General features: G+C 35.0%; 1 protein-coding gene across 5 annotated transcripts in view; it reads right to left on the bottom strand.

Annotated features, from left to right (window-relative positions):
• Positions 1-18,378, bottom strand: part of LOC131035487 (nuclear pore complex protein NUP214) — a 157,765-nt gene that overhangs the window by 11,022 nt on the left and 128,365 nt on the right. For all 5 annotated transcript variants that reach the window (XM_057967194.2, XM_057967193.2, XM_057967195.2 and 2 more), the window contains 2 exons: positions 2,112-2,245; positions 1,897-2,012 (listed from right to left, as the gene is read on the bottom strand). In XM_057967194.2, the coding sequence (XP_057823177.2) occupies positions 1,897-2,012; positions 2,112-2,245 (250 nt within the window). The remainder of the gene's footprint in view (positions 1-1,896; positions 2,013-2,111; positions 2,246-18,378) is intronic.

Below are 18,378 nucleotides of genomic sequence, written 5' to 3'. Positions count from 1 at the left end.
ATGCTGGAATATAAAGAGCATAAGGATAAGGGTAGAGATGGTTTAGGGAAAGGTAATACTAATGAATTATATTTTTGGTCCAAGTTAAAGAGATCTCTGTTCTTGAGGGATCCTTTGGGAAACATGAAGACTCAGTTCAAAGACATTGGTTTACTTGGTGTAATAATCAATTTCAAGGTAAGAGAATCTATTCGAGACTGGGTAGGTTCTGTGTCAATAAAAAAAAATTCCACTTTAAGCATGATGCCAAAGGAAGAATTGTCTCAATACTACTAAATTTGATCATTATCTTATTGAATCGCGTATTGTAATTGGTGATAGAACCCCGGTGCCCAAGAGACCCCCCTCCTAAATGACAGAGATTGTATGAAAGGGATTAAAGTTGCTACTGAGATTTCCAAAAAACTCAAGAAGGGCTCTCCCCTGCAGAACTGGGATAGTCTTGTTTCTCTTTGGAGAAAGATATTTTCTATTGTGGGGAAAAAGATGGCTATGGACAAGAGGACTATTGATTTTTTATTACAAAGTAAATTGATTGGGCTTGAGGGAGATCTCTAGAGGAACAGTGGGAACTCAATTGATGAATGCAAAGTTGTCAGAACTAAATCCTTGCTCAAAAAAATCCAAAGTTACCATCATCAAGGGACTAGGGTTAGATCTAGAATGACATGGCTCCATGAAGGGAATAAAAGCTTTAAATATTTTTTCAATATTATTAAGCACAAACAAGATAAAGAAATAATAGGTCCTATCAGTATGGATTATGTTACTTTTGGTGACTCTTTTTATGAAAGATACTTTTCGTTCATTATTCAAGAATCTCTCTCTTTTGAAGAGAACCCCAACTCTACTAAGGCCAGAGAATTTTGCATAAAACTAACTCCCATAAGGTTAGTGCTAAGGATGGTTGTTCTCTAGATAAACATATCACTATTGATGAGATTCCCAACAACATTAAGTCATTCAACAATGTAAAAGCTCCTGGTGTTGATGGGCTTCCCATTGGATTCTATAAGGCCAGTTCTGATTGGGTTGGGGAAGAACTTCTAGGGGTTTATATTGAGGCTTTCAAATCAGGCACCCTTGGGGAAAACATTAACAGAGGTATTATCAAACTCAATCCAAAGGGAGGTGACAAATCTTAATTACAAATTGGAGGCCAATTACTCTATAAAACGTGTCTTACATAACTCTTGCTAAGACTCTTGCTATCAAGCTTGGCAGTGTGCTAAAGAAAGTTGTATAAGTAACTCAAACTGGTTTCATCAAGGGTGGGTATATCTTAGAGAATTTGATCACAAGCTGGGAAGGGATGCATTGGGCAAAACACAATAACCAGAATGTTGCTATGATTCTTCTAGATTATGAAAAAACATATGATAGGATTGAATGGTCCTTTGTTATGGATAGGATGTTGGCTCTAGGGTTTCCTCCTAAGTTCTACAGGTAGATCAGAAATCTTTTTGCAGACTCCTCTACCCAAAATTGACATCAATGGGGACCTCACTGCCCTAATTCTTCTCCAAAGGTCCATAAGGGATGGTTGTCCCATTGCCCCAGCCGTAAATGTTATTGTTGTTGATGCCATACACTATGTCTTGAGAACATCCATGATTGAACATCCATGGGGTAGTGTGCAAATGATGCAATGCAAAAAGAAGATAATAAGTAATAACATATACTAATGGAAGATAAATAACATATACTAATGGAAGATAAAAAAGTATTTAAATCATGTGAATGAGATATGTTAATCCATATACTAGTTCAATCTTACAGAATGAAACAATGTGCAAGCAACTACTATTTTTTTGGAGTAAAAACATAGAAACACACAACAAAATGGATCCATTCTACATGCATGCTGTAATGACCATTTAATTTGCAATTTCATACCTTGCATTTTGAAATTGCCTCTGGTGTGCCCTTCTAGGGCCATCACTCACTTCAAATTTACTGATCTCGAGATTCTGAAGATGCCCTTCCAACTCTAGAATTTGTTGTTTTAAACTCTGTAAACAGTAATTTCTCAATGATGAAACAAATTTATGAAAAAATGAAGAAAAATTTATATTCAATTTACAGGTTGACAGAAATAAAATAAAACTAACCTGCTCAGACTTGGAAATTGATTGTCGCTTAATATCAAGCTCAGGGTTTAATTTTTGACGATTTCGTAAATCCTGATATTGTTCATCAGTAGCTTGTTTAATAATGCTTTGCATGTAGATTCTCCATGCATCCACTAGAGAGAGAGAAAAAAATTACAATAATTAGCCAACAAACACAGTTTAGTACCATTTCTTTAGCAGGGAACTAAGGTAAGTACACCTAATTTACCCCAAATAATTTTTTATTTGATCCAGATGCAGTAAAAACAATGTTATTTTAGCATACAACGTACAAGTGTTTTCGTTTCATGTGAAACACAATAACAAAAAATTTCACCATGTTGTCATGTTATTGAATATCAGAACTATTTATATAAATTATATTCACTAGAAAAGGAAAAACAAAACAAAAAATTAAAGCACAGAATTTGACACTATTTTCTTAAAAGGTACAAATGAAAGTACACCTAATTCATCTCAAATAGAATATTCTTTGCTCCAGACCTTGGTATGAAACGAGACAAATTAAAATTTGTGGCAATCTAGACTCTAAAATATGTTACATTAGAGCGCAATATACAAATTGTTATTGTATTTTGTTTCATGCTGTTGTATCCATACAAAAACTTTTGTATTGCGTCAAGTTTCAAGTTGAATTGATTATTTTAACTGGTTTTAAGTGCAAAGTGTTTTAGGTTTCGTTTAGTTTGTTGTGTCTTATCGTTCTTTGTCCTTTTCTGCTATTTATATGGTATTGTGGAATTGAGAATTTTTGAATCATTCTTCATGTCAGAGGAAAGAAGTTATTGAAAGAGAAGATTGTCAAAAACTAGAGCTCAAGGGTGCACCTCATCAAAGTAGATGTGATTTTTAGAAATCTTCCGCACAGTCAGTTCATGAGCAACAAGGAAGGCCACACTTGAATCAATATTAAGGTGTGTGCATGGGTCTCAAAGGCACTCTTGACTATGCAAGAATTGTTTTCAAAGCAAAATCTAAAAACACCACTCACTAGTGTGTGACTAGAATGTATCATGCACCTAATCAAAGGATGTTTGGCTTTCAAAACATAAGCCAATGCACAAGTTCACACCAAGAAACCTAGCTGCACCTAACAATGGAACCAATTCAATAGAACATCAGAAGTGCAATTTAAGGACAAGTATTCCTCTCTATCTAGAAGACATCGTGAAAATTTTAGAAAATTTCAAAGGCAATTCCCATGAGTGTGCCAAAGGTCTTGGCACACACTTCAGTGAAGCACTTTAGGGAAAAATAATGAATGACAGACAGTTTAATAGGCAAACACCAACGAAGCTAGGTGCACCTCACATTGGAAACTAGTATGCATAAGTGCATGAGGGAGATCAAGCATGCATTTGATCAAGGGAGACTAAAGGCGTTAGAAGAAATTTACAAATCATGAACATTAGCACATTCCTAGAAGACAATACACAAATAGTTGAAGATTTAATGAATTAATATGTCAATATATAGGCACATGGAAGGTATACAAATGCAGAGCTTTGTAAGTAATTATAAGTAAAAATCAACATTGAAGTTTGTGCCTAGAAACTAAGTGCACACCTATGTAAAGTGAGTATTTTTTGTCAAAATTTACCATCAATTTTCAAGTCCAACTTCGATGGTGAAGGGCACACCTAAAAGAAGAGAAATACTTAAACAATTTAGGTGCACATCTACAAACAAGGGTACACCTCATAAAAAAAAATTCAATGCTTAAAAAAAGCCTAGTTAAAAAGTGCACACCTAGGGATAGAGCCTTATAAAGCAATTTTTAAATACAAAGATTCAAAAACAATATATAAGTGTACATGAGGAGTTGTAATGTCCCTTTCTGCAGATAACTCCAGAACTCTGCTGATTAGCCTATTTAGTTCCCATGGGCTGAAGTCAGATAAAAGGGAATTATTTAATTTGATAGTTTAATATTATCTGACAGTAGTATATTTTATAGGTAATATTATTTCCTTAATTTAATAAGCTTTATAATTTTAAGTGAAAATGTTAAAGGAAATTAATTCACTTTATTTTGCGGGTTTAAATAAAATATTAAAAGGGCAGAAAATTGAAAAGTTCTTCTAGTGGTTTCTGAGGATTGTTATAAAAAGACATTTTGAAGCTCATGTTCGTATGCTTGGATTATTTTACTTCCTTTTGAAATTTGGGTAGCTTCTTTAGAGTTGGAAACCCTAGGAGGGAAAACATAAGGGTACAAGATTCAGTGGTTAGATTAATCTACCCTAGCCAATTTGTTGGAGAGATTACTCAAATTTCTTACAATAGATTTAACAAGTTAAGTTTACAAATTTGTAAAGTCTCTTTTAGAGACAAAGTTTAGGAACTTGAAGATTTATTGATATATTGATTTTCATCTGGAATATTGTCCCTTGGACACCATGGAAATATATTATTGAATATGTTGAGCGACTAGTGATTACTAATGGAGGTTACACTATTGAGACGACTGGAGGTCACATTGGGTGTTGCATTTGCAGCTATTTGGAGGTTGTGGGTTTGAGAATAATGTTGTTCGATGAGATTTATAACCTAGGCATGAATTTTGGCATATGCATAGGGGTTGTGGCTGGAGTTAATGGTGGGAACAAGGGTCGACATGTATTTTGAGGCAAATAATATTTATTTCTAGCCACCTATATACTGATTGCTATTAGAAAATATGGGAATAGATTTGATGAGCGGATTTTACACTCAAATAATACCATCTCTCATCATTTCATACATTACAGATTTATAGGATTCTTGGTTCCTACATTATAGGAACAACTCCTAAGTATATGAGTTGTTTCAACAACTCAAACAAACACACTCGTACAACAAAATATGTCTATACATATGACTACCTAATCTAACAAATATTCTTAACATTCATAATAACTAAGTGAGTTATTAATTTAACTCACTTTACCTCACACTAACATGTGAACGCTAAAATGAATTTCTAACATTCCCCCCCTTAGTGTGAACATGGTATGAACTCCCACCCTACATCTGAAGTAAGCCCAACTCTTCAGGCTCATGATCTTGATTCAAATAAAAGGCACTTCCCATCAACCTTTCATGGTTTTCACACAGGCATACCACAAACCTAGAAATGAACATGAACCCACCAACAGTTCAGCTCATGTGGTTTTCTGGATCCTCCCACAAACCCTTTCAAGATCCATGAACTGACTTACTCTGGTGCTTTTGTTCGCTACTATGCTTGTACATCAGGGAAGTTATATAGAAATCAACATACATATCACAAATCTGAAAAACACATTCCATAAGAACACAATGTTCTTAATTGTAGTCACTGTTATCGATCGCTGTCACTCGATCTTAAACAGCATAGACAACCGCCACTGCCACTGGAAGCTGCCCTTGACTTTAGTTATTTTGGCACAAAATGGGAATGGAAGATTGGTTATATCCCCCCCACAATGTGAAATTTCCACTTATTCACACAACATATTGAAAAGAACAGAAAATGAAATGCCACCAGAGCTGATAAGCGGCCCCGTAGTTGGTGACTGACGAGAGGACGTTGATTGTCCTCCTTCCTCCATTGCCTCCTGCCTCCAATCTTGAATTTATCTAAAGCACATATTCTTCATCACTAGGACATGATAGCTCTTCATCATTTGCATAGTTTTATCAATCAATTTCTTCAGCTAAGGAAGCATGATGATCCAGTTTATCATCTAGTAGACCTTGTGCCCTCTTCTTACAATTCAAAATTACATGTCCTATTTCATTACAAAAGAATTGTTATGTACAAATAAGATCTCTTCAGATTATGAGTCTTCATTATGATCAAGTAGAGTAGTTATTACTCCTTCAAGACTAATGGTTACCTTGCTTAATGTGAACACCATTTCAAACATATGTTTAGGCAAACCATTCAGAAGTATTGCTTTGGCATCATCATCTTTTACTTATTCACTCATCCCAGCTAGCAAATTTAGGAGAGAATGAAACTTATTGATATGATCTACCATTTTTGTACCTTTACCATCTTTAATCCAAACAATCTTTGCTTTAATGTTGTCTTGACACTTTCTGCTTCAAATCCGAAGAGCTTGTTTAATGACTCCCAAATCTCTTTTGTCGACTTCGCAAAATCCACATGATGTAAATATGCTTTTGATAAGCTGAGACCAATATTTCCCAAAGCTTTCTGATTTTTAATATTCCACTTAGCAAGTTCACCTGCATCAATTGGTGTGACTGAGTTTGGTTTGACAACATCCCAAAGATCTTTTTCTATCAAGTGTAGCTGCATCTGTATCTGCCATGTATGAATGTCTCTACCATCGAATTTCTCAATGAGACTTAATTTTGTTAGTTTTAAGATCAGATTTGCAATAAGCAGAAACACAAAAATACAACAGCACATGAAAAATAGAACACAACATATATCCTAGGAAAACCCTCCTCGAGTGAGAAAAAACCCAGCCAAGAATATATCTCTTATATATTGAATGAAAGAGCAGAAATCTGGTTACAATCTGGGCAAAACTCTAGGCCGATCTGAAATAATGAAACACAACACCTATTCCTAGATGCGAATGCACAATTACAATCTCCTTGATAGGTGCGAATTGTCTTTTTTTTTTTTGAATGAATTGATTAAATGATCATCATCTTCTATATATACAAAGTAAGGTGCCCCTTCACAAGCAAGGCGACTCTTCACAAGGGTCGGCCTCATTCAAGAACCAAGGCGACTTCTCATCTTGGGTCGGCCTTATAAATATAAATAATAATAATTAGATAGCAAGTCCGACTTGCCTTGGAATTATTTAACTATTTATTCTTTCGAATTTGAGAGAAGGATATCTCCCGAAGCTATAATATCAACAAATTTGTCCATGATTACACTATAACACAACTCTAATTAGAAAGTATAACATCAATAAAAACTATAATTAGAAATCAAGTTTATTAGAACACAACTCTAAATATTGACTCTAGAAAAATAATAATTTTAATATAAAGAACAAGCCTGGTAAAGTAGATTGTGGGAGTATGTGGACAGCCAGAACAAATCTCAATCTCCGATGTTACACATCAAATCTCGATCCAATGGCACTAAAGCCTCTTTAAACTCAAGTTGATCTTTCATGCTTTGTCAGCGTGTTGATGTTATCCCTACGGCTCACTATCTAGACTCTCAACTCGCAAATCTGGAATATCTTGGGAGAAAAATGTCCATTAACTGCATGCCCACGCACAACTTGTGCTTTCCCTCCTTCACGCAATTTGGCCCAAAATAAAACAATAATAAGGAAGCTCCAACCAGTATAAATCTATGATCATAAATAAATGATATAGCAAATCAAGCAAAACATGGAGCCATGATCCACAATACCATGGATTGCGTGAAATATTATACATCTGGAAACTAGAGGCATGTGTAAGCAACGACAAGATCACCTCCTGAACAGAGAGGAAACCACAAATCTACATGTAAAAAAACTACCAATCCAAGTAGTCTGCAAGATGGCTTAAGCTAGATACACACGAGCAAATGAAGGTGATTATGACAAATTGTACTCCATAAAAATCTCTAAATTACCTTGCAAAAAAAATGATGCGACAATCAAACACAAAGTTGCAATGACCACCAAATCTAAGTACTTCTTAAAATGGCTCCAATAGACACTGATGTTATGACACGACCATTTTCATCAAGAAATTTGTCGTGCATCATGTCGACAACATCAAGGGTTCTCTCACCATCCGATGCCTCTTCCTCTACACATTGATCACTCCCACGTCTGATCTCAGATAAGCATTTCAATCTTCCTTAAAGAAGGCTCAACGAATTTTCAAAGGCATGATGATGATTATGGCTCTGATACCATATTACAAAATATGGGCATAGATTTGATGAGCAGATTTTACACTCAAATAATACCATCTCTCATCATTTCATACATTACAGATTCATAGGAGTCTTGGTTCCTACATTATAGGAACAACTCCTAATTATATGAGTTGTTTCAACTACTCAAACCAGTGATGTAAAACTCGGCGATTTTCTGCAAAACTCGCGAGTACTCGCGAGCCCTAATCAGGCGCAAGGCACTCGCAGGAAAACTCGGCGCCGAGTTTAAAAAAAAATCGCAGCACTTTTTCATGTTTTACTCGCTGAAAATCGCATTTACCCGTCCAAAAACGCGGCAGTAAAAAATGAAAAAATATATATGTCGCAAAAACAAAAAACCTATTTTGCATGCCATTTTTCCATGGTGCGACGATTGGTGCAAATATTCACACGATTCCTCCACGAAGGCGACGCAAAAAATCACTAATTCCATCTGACTAGGGCAGTAAAATTCGCGCAATAAGGTTTCGGATTCAAACAAGGTTTTTTTCCTATCATTAAATAATTTATTACACTGCATTTTTAACAATGATAATTAATTTTATACTGCGTTTTTTAGATCTTAGGAGTTAAAGAATGTTACTTTTAAATAATAGTGTTATTGTTAAAAAATTATTAATAGTTTTACACTAATATTTAAAAATAACAGTTATTTAATACTGTTAGTCTGTTATTTTTTAATTAGTGTTACTGTTAAAAAATTAACACTGTTATTTTTTAATAAGAGTTAAGACTGTTATTTTTTAATAATAGTGTCACTGTTAAAAAATTATTAACAGTTTTACACTATTATTTAAAAATAACAGTATTAAATAACTGTTATTTGTTAAGGAATATGGATCAGTGATAGAGAAAAACAATAGTCTTTTAATTTCAATGTATAGTCTGATAATTACTTTCAGACTTTATCACAGTCTTTAGATATTCTTATGTAAGAATAATCTCATATTTGATTTGAGAATACAATAAGAATAATGCTATATAATAAGAACAGACTTTCAAAGTAATCGCTGATATATATATATATATATATATATATTCGATTTTGTCAACTTATAACTGATGAATATATTAATTATCAACTACTTGTTGTATAATGTAATTGCCACTAGTATTGATTTTATTTATCTTCAACAAACATCGATATCATCGTGTATATATATTGGTGAAGGGTTATGTCTATGTAGGGGAATGACCCCTACGTGGCTTTATGCCACTTAGTGTCATGACCCTACGTAACCATATCACTTCAAACATATTAACAATCATCATTAGTTATACACCGAAGCACTTATCGTGCTCGATACTATCGTGCTTAACAATATAACAATTCGGTGATAGTAGTATCGAACATGACTTCAACTTCATGTCTCGATACTCATATATATTATCAACACTCAGCCATCGGGTAATACAATGATAATAGTCATTGATCTACCGTAAGGCGCCGTAAGGCAGTCAACAATATATTAATGTTAATTTCATTCAATATATATATGTATGTGATTTTAATTGAAATGATATATATATATATATATATATATATATATTTCCATTCAAACATATATATATATATGTATTAGTTAACTTATAATATATTGCTTGCTTCAATCCGAATGAGGCTACATCCTTAACACTCCCTCTTAGCAAAAGAGGATTGAATTTCATAATTATGTTAAGGAACAACATTCTAGATATATATTCATTTGGTATGAGCATATACATTCACTTAGTAATGCTTACCAGTGGAATACTTCATATCTCGGGGAGATATGGATTATCTGATCTCCAGCACTCTGGGACAACAACTACATGAAGCCTATCAGATAACAACCTTGATCCTAGTAACAACTGTAAGATTGTCATTATCATAGGTATTATGTTCTTCAACATAGTAATTGTTGTCCATTTTGTACCTTCGTTATCATGACTTCCGACACATCTCGGGACAACAATTTATGTAGTCCGTCATGATAATGAATCAAAACTTAGGAGCAATAATCTTAGTATCATGACATCCGGCACATTCCGGGACAGCAAATTGATGTAGTCAATCATGATATGATTGTTATTATAATCTCCAACACATTTCGGGACAACACTTAATGACAACAAATCAATAACTCAAACACAACAAATTCAGTATCAAGATTTCCAGCACATTTCGGGACAGCAACTTTATGTAGTCAATCTTGATAACAAATCAGGTTATTGTTGAGGTCGTCTCCTTACAATAGCGACCTTACACATACATCACATGAAATATCGTAACCTTTCATGACATAACACACAAATGCAATATTGCATCCCTTTTTTTTAAAATAGTCATGAATATATCAAATTACATATGGCTGAGATTCAATATCAGAAATTTCAATTACAATTTAGTCATACCAAGTTTACCTCTAAAGTACTCCACTTTCAATTTTGCAAGAGGCTTGGTGAATATGTCAACACTTTGCTCTTCAGTGCTGATGTAAACCAATTTGATAACATCTTTGTCTACCATATCTCTTATGTAATGGTAAGGGATTTCTATATGCTTGGATCGATTATGAAAAACTGGATTTACAGAAAGTTTGATGCAGCTTTGATTATCACAGTGAATCACTGTGGGATTCAGGGGCTTCCCAAATAGCCCAACTAGCAATTTCCTTAACCACACTACTTCACGAGCTCCCATGGAGGCAGCCATATATTCGGCTTCAGTGGAACTCTGAGCAACTATTGACTGTTTCCTACTAAACCAGGATATCATAGCCGATCCAAGACTAAAACAACACCCCGTAGTACTTTTACAATCAATGGAACTGCCTGCCCAGTCAGAATCAAAATACCCTTGAAGTTGTATCTCAACATTTTCATACTTCAGGCCAAGTCCAATAGTACCATGCAAGTATCTCAGAATATGCTTAGCAGCCATTAGGTGAATCTTCTTAGGTTCGCACATGAAATGACTTAACACATTAGTAGCATAACAAATATCAAGGCAAGTGTTTACCAAGTACATAAGAGATCCAATAATTTGTCTATAGTATGTAGGATCTGTAGGTTCTGAATCTACTGCTTCACTTTTAAGCTTACGAAGATTTGTTTCCATTGGAGTGGATAGAGGTTTACAATCCATCATACCAAATTTGGTCAAGATATCAGTGGTGTATTTTCCTTGATTTAGGAAAATATAATTCTCTTTTCGCCATACTTCTAGACCCAGAAAATAATGCAGAAGACCTAGATCCTTCATATCAAATTCAGCCACAAGATCTTGTTTGCATTTTGCAATAAGATGATCTTCTCCTGTTATTAATAAGTCATCAACATAGAGAACAAGTATTAAAATGTCACCATCCGATATTTTTAAGTATATGTTTGGATCTGCTTCATTTTTGGAATATCCTAGCTTGGAGAGATAACTGTCTATCCTTTCATAACATGCCCTGGGAAATTGCTTAAGGCCGTAGAAAGCTTTTTTCAGTTTACACACATAGAGGTTTCTATCATGTGTAGCAAAGCCTTCAGGTTGTTCTATATATACTTCTTCCTCAATAACACCATTAAAAAAAGCGGTCTTTACATCCATTTGATGTATCTTCTACCCTTTAGATGTTGCAATGGGAATAATGGTTCTTACAGAAGTATATCGGGCAACTGGAGCAAATGTCTCTTCGTAATCAATTCCAGCCTTCTGAGAAAACCCCATGGCAACGAATCTGGCTTTGTGTTTTTCAATACTACCATCTTGTGCATATTTGATTTTGAATAACCACTTTGAAGAGACAACTGATTTGTCTTTTGGTCTAGGTACAATATCCCAGACATCATTTTTTTAAGATAGATTGGTATTCCTCAATCATTGCATCTTTCCAAGCTTGACATGTTAAAGCCTCTTCAACATTTGATGGTTCAGATTTTGTAAGCTCCGTCATGAGTTCAACATAGCATGATTGACTTCTTGTTTTCTTACTCTCTCTGAAGATTTCATCAAATTCCACATTATTTTCTTCAATCATCTTTCTTGCCCATAGTGGCCTTTTCTTGTTAGGAATTTCAGCATTCTCAAAATTAGATGATGGAGATTTATGATCTTCTATGATATTCTCCCTCTGGTTCTCAATTGTATGATTTTAATCTAACTCTGTAATTTGATCATCTTCTGCACTTAGAGAGAGTTTATAAGCAGCATCTTCTTCAAATTTGACATCTCTATTGATTTCAATAGATCTTCATCCTGGAATATAGACTCTGCATCCTTTAGTGGTTTCACTATAGCCAACAAATATGCCTTTCTTCCCGGAGGGTTCCAGTTTGGTCCTCTTTTCTTTAGGAACATGAATATACACGTGACAACCAAAGATTCTTAGATGGCTTAAATCTGGTTTATTCCCTGTAAAGGCTTCTTCAAATGTTATATTCTCTAAGATTGAATGAGGGCATCTGTTTTGAATGTACACAGCTGTATTTGAGGCTTCAACCCAGAATGAGATATGTAGATTTTGATTATGCATCATGGCTTTAGTGGCTTCGATGATGGTTCTGTTTTTCCTTTATGCGACTCCATTATGTTGAGGATTATAAGGTACTATACACTCCCTCTTAATCCCAACAGAAATGCAGAATTCTTTAAAATCCCAACAGAAATGCAGAATTCTTTAAAATTTTCAAAGATATATTCACCCCCATTATCTGATCTTAGAGTCTTTATTTTCTTCCCATTTTGATTTTCCACTAACGCTTTAAATTCTTTGAATTTCAATAACACTTCATTTGATTCTTTGAGTTTTATGAAATAAATCCAAGTTTTCCTAGAGTAGTCATCAACAAATATCACGTAATACAAAAATCCCCCAAGTGAGGGTAATGACATTGGACCACACAAATCAATGTGGACAAGTTCTAGTACAACTTTTGATTTGTGTTCACTTGGAGGAAAGGACCCTTTTGAGTTCTTCCCTAGAGCACATCCTTTACAAGTTCCAACATGATCAGATTTTAGATTAGGTAATCCTGTAGTGATCTTTCCTATAGAAGGTAGGGCACTAAACCGAAGATGTCCTAATCTTCTATGTCAAATTTCATTAGAATTTGATACTTCATGATTTAGTGCATGTTTTTGAGCATTACCTAGTTTATATAAACTACCATCTCTAGATCTTATAGGAATACAATTCTTTATGTTAGAATTTTTAGGCCAAAGTAGAACTTTATCTTCATGGAAAGTGACGCGATATCCTTGATCAGCTAGTCCTGAAATAGAGACCAAATTTATTTTGATACCTGGTACAAAAAGAACATCTTTCAATTGTAATGTAACGCTTGTTCTTAATTGAATTGAGCAAGTCCCAATTCCTTTCACTAGATAGGTAGAATTGTCTCCAATTGTAACTTCTTCAGTTGAGTGCCCTTCAAAGGTTTCGAATTGATTTCTAAATCCGGTTGTGTGTCGTGATGCTCCGCTATCGATTATCCACATATTTTTGTTTGAATTTAGCTCACTTGATAAGGCTAAGAAGAATAGAGGATTCTCTACTTCCTTGACTTCAGCTATTGTTGCTTGGGCTTTCTTTTTTTCCGGGCAAAACCTGTGAGTGTGTCCAAATTTATCACACCTGTAGCATTGAATCTTGGAGAAGTCTCTGTTTTTGTGATTTTGATTGTTATTTCCTCTCTTCCGTTTGAACTTCTTTTTCTTCTCTTTGTTGCTTGTGTTAGCATCTAGTGCTTGAATTCCTCCCTCTTTGTTTGGACCCATCCCTCTTGTAATTAGTCGAGATTCTTCTTGAGTGCAATCGTTCTTGAGTTGATCGAATTTCGGTAGTGATTGTTTCTCCTTTGTTCATCTTGATATGCACTAATTGTTGTTTTAAAGGAAGCAATCTGCTTGCATTATTTATTTCATATGTATTTTGGATGGTCTTGAACATATCATAAGCTATAGTTAGTTTTGATATGGTTGGAAGAATGTGATCTTTAACAGCATCAATTATTATTTTCTTGGCCTTGTTGTTGTGTCTTTCCCAGGTTTTTTCTTTGGTTCGTCTTCGGGCATCTTTGTGTCTTATGCATCCAATTCAAGTTCTTGAAAAATTGCTATTATTCGAATTTTCCATGAGACAAAGTTGGATGCGCCTTCGAGTCTATCCTCCACTCTAACACCATTCACCATGATTGTTCTTCCTTCGATTTTGAATGCAAGTCTGAAATTTAATTAAAAATGTCACTATCTTTATTTATTTCTCTACCAACCTGACTCTAATACCATGTTAAGGAATATGGATCAATGATAGAAAAAAACAATAGTCTTTTAATTTCAATGTATAGTCTGATAATTACTTTCAGACTTTATCACAGTCTTTAGATATTCTTCCGTAAGAATAATCTCAGATTTGATCTGAGAATACAATAAGAATAATGCTATATAATAAGAACAGACTTTCAAAGTAAGAACTGATATATATATATATATATATATTTTGATCACTGATATATATATTCAATTCTATCAACTTATAACTGATGAATATATTAATTATCAACTGCTTGTTGTATAATGTAATTGCCATTGTTATTGATTTTATTTATCTTCAGCAAGCATCGATATCATTGTGTATATATATTGGTGAAGGGTTATGTCCATGTAGGGGCATGACCCCTACGTGGCTTGACCCTAAGTAACCATAACACTTTGTACATATTAACAATCATCATTAGTTATACACCGAAGCACTTATCGTGCTCGATACTATCGTGCTTAACAATATAACAATTTGGTGATAGTAGTATCGAACATGACTTCAACTTCATGTCTCAATACTCATATATATTATCAATACTCAGTCATTGATCTGCCGTAAGGCAGTCAGCAATATATTAATGTTACTTTCATTCAATATATATATATATATATATATATATATATATTTCCATTCAAACATATATATATATATATATATATATATATATATATATATATATATATATATATATATATATTAGTTTACTTATAATATATTGCTTGCTTCAATCTGAATGAGGCTACATCCTGGACATTATTTAATACTGCTATTTTTTAAAAATAGTGTAAAACTGTTAATAATTTTTTAACAGTAGCTCAGTAACACTATTATTTAATAAGTTATTTAATAACTTATCAACATTGTTAATTTATAACTTTATACTGTTATTTTTTAATAATAGATTATTACAATTAACAGTGTTAATAAGTTAAATTAGTTAATATATTAAATCGTTATTAACAGTTAACACTGTTTGCTCTCTATTTTGTAGCTTGCTAGGTTCCCTTCCTACTTTGCTAAAAGCAAATGGCTTCTACAGGCAGAAAGAGAGACCCTTGCTGGAAACATGCGATACCAGGCAACAAACGAGGAGAGGTCATTTGTATCCATTGCACTAAGCTTATGAAAGGTGGCATTAATCGGCTCAACTATCACCTTGCAAAGATTGAATGTCGAGATATCAGACAATGTACTAAATGTCCTGAAGAGGCTACAAGGGATGCCATAGCAATGCTTGATGCATATGATCAAAGGAAGGCAACAAAAAAGAGAACAACAGAGGCAATGGTAGCCCCAAGGGTAAATTTGAGTTCTACAGGCTCACATACAGATGTGGGGGCATCTAGTTCTTCGCTTGGACCACAGACACGAGGAACAGGAAGTGTGGGCAGCAATATGGAAAACTACTTTGTTCCACGTAACACTCCTCGTGCACAACCTGGATTGCTAGGCACTGCATGGAATAAAGAGGCTCGCCAACAGGCAAAGGTGGCGTGTGCTAGATATTCTGTTCAATGTTGTTTCTAGTCCATATTGGGACCATTTGGTCATCGCATTGACTGTGGCAGGTAAGGGGTTCAAGTCCCTAAGTCGTTATGAGATGAGTGGGCCATTATTGCAAGATGAGGTTCAAAACACTCACGCATTAGTGGAAGAGTAAAGAAGTATTTGGGAAAAGAATGGCTGCACCATTCTTTCTGATGGGTGGACGGATGGTAGGAATAGGACACTCATCAACTTTCTAGCTGCTTTAGGGGGACAGTTAGTATTTTTAAAATCAGTTGATGCCTCCAATGAAGTGAAGAATGCGGGGACCTTATGCAACATGTTGGATGAGGTGGTGATGGACGTGGGAGCGTGGAATGTCGTCTAGGTTGTGAATGATAATGCAACTGCATATGTGGCAGCCGGCAAACATCTAATGGCTAGGCATCCGACATTATTTTTGAGCCCTTGTGCTGCCCATTGTCTTGACTTGCTCCTTGAAGGCATAGGGAAACTAAGTTGGGTGAAGAAAGTGGTTGAAGATGGAAGGAATATCACCAAATACATCTGCAATCACACATGGGTCTTGAATCTTATGAGAGAGCACACTGATGGTAAGGATCTTGTGCGATCGGGGGTCACACGCTTTGCTACCAATTTCCTCACCTTGCAGAGCATACTAGTTGCATTGCCCAACTTGAAGCAGATGTTCATGAGTGAGAGATGGTTGGGGAGTCCTTATGCTACACAGTCTGAAGCAGAAAAGGTTGTGGTTGCCATTGTTTATTCTAATTTTGCCAAGATGGTGGAGGAGATCATCAATGTAAGTTTCAAAACTTTTATTGATGATTTATTATTTAATTTTCTAATATTACAATCTGCTGATTTTGTTAATATTTTTATATCTAGGTGTCGGAACCGTTGGTGAGGGTGCTACGAATAGTGGATGGGGATCATAACTCCATGGGGTATCTATATGATACCATGGATAAGGCCAAAGAGGCGACTCAACACTTGTATGGGTCAAACAAGACCAAGTATGAACCCATATGGCGCATAATTGATCGAAGGTGGAACCATCAACTCCACCAACATATTCACGTTGCTGCCTACTTCTTGAATCCCAAGTTTTTCTGCTCCCCGAGTTTTAGAGCAGATGCAGAGGTTAAAGTTGGCCTTGACACATGCATTCGGAGATTAGTTGATGATGAGAACCTTCGAGACCTGATACTTGATGAGTTGCAGAGCTATAAGAAGGCCACGGGGCCATTGTTTTCTTCACCTGATTGCAAACGTAGGAGAGACACCCTACAACCAGGTAAAAAAAAACATATGTATAATTTTATTTTAACATTTATTTCTCTCTTTAAGATTTTTTAAATCTTTACAAGTTATAAATGACATTTTTTATCCTTGCAGATTTGTGGTGGGAAGATTATGGTGCCACAGCACCTAATCTTCATAAACTTGTCATCCGCATATTATCGCAGCCTTGTAGTGCTTCTGGTTGTGAGCGCAACTAGAGTGTTTTTGAGGCCATCCACAAAAAAAACGCAATAGGTGACTCAACAACGCTTAAATGATCTTGTCTATGTGTGCTACAACCTTCGATTACATGAGAAGAAGGTGCAAGGGCAAGGGCAAGATTCACATGAGGCACTTGACTTGGATGGCATTGATCCATACGCAGCAGATTGGGTTGCTGCTCCTGATGATGTTGATAATGATTTGGATCCATTCCTTACTGATGAGCAGCTAAGTGAGTTGGAGAGGGCAGGAGAGGAATGGGATGCGGAAGTGGCAGCACGTGAGGAGGAGGAGCACGAGGTTGATCATGCAGCAGAGGCACCTATCGAGGCATATTGAGGATGTTGCCACTACTTCAGCACCACCCCCCCAACAGCAACAATCTGTTTTAAGCTTTAGTCGTAGGTGCAATTTATGATTTCTCATTTTCATTGATACCAAAACTTGATATGTAATCAGAATTTCAGAGGTTGTTGTTTTGTGGTCGATTATGACTCTATGACTCTATGTCACTATGATACATTGATATGTATTGAACTCTTATTCGTATGTTGCACTTGTTTTTTGGTTTATGCTATGTATTTAACTCAAACTTTGATTTATATATCATGGAAATCAGTATATGTTATACAAATTTGGTGTAAATGTGTGGTTTTGAATAATATTTTTTTTAGAAAATGTATTTTCAAATGTTCAACAAACTTGCTGAGTATTGCCGAGTTTTTCCCCGAGTTTTGGCAAGTCCTGAGTTTTTAAAAAAAAATGGGCTTGCCGAGTCCGAGTTTTTCAACTATGATTCAAACAAACACACTCGTACAACAAAATATGTCTATACATGACTACCTAATCTAACAAATATTCTTAACATTCATAATAACTAAGTGAGTTATTAATTTAACTCACTTTACCTCACACTAACATGTGAACACTAATATGAATTTCTAACAATTGTTGGTCATAGAAATCTTCTATACCTAGACATGGGCATTATCTTAGTTCTGGGCAAGTTCATAGCTAGAACACTCCATATTGGGCAACTATCTTT

This window comes from Cryptomeria japonica, chromosome 10 (genome assembly GCF_030272615.1).
Source record: "Cryptomeria japonica chromosome 10, Sugi_1.0, whole genome shotgun sequence".
Classification (NCBI taxonomy): Eukaryota; Viridiplantae; Streptophyta; class Pinopsida; order Cupressales; family Cupressaceae; genus Cryptomeria; species Cryptomeria japonica.
This window is presented reverse-complemented; position numbering and strand designations above follow the sequence as displayed.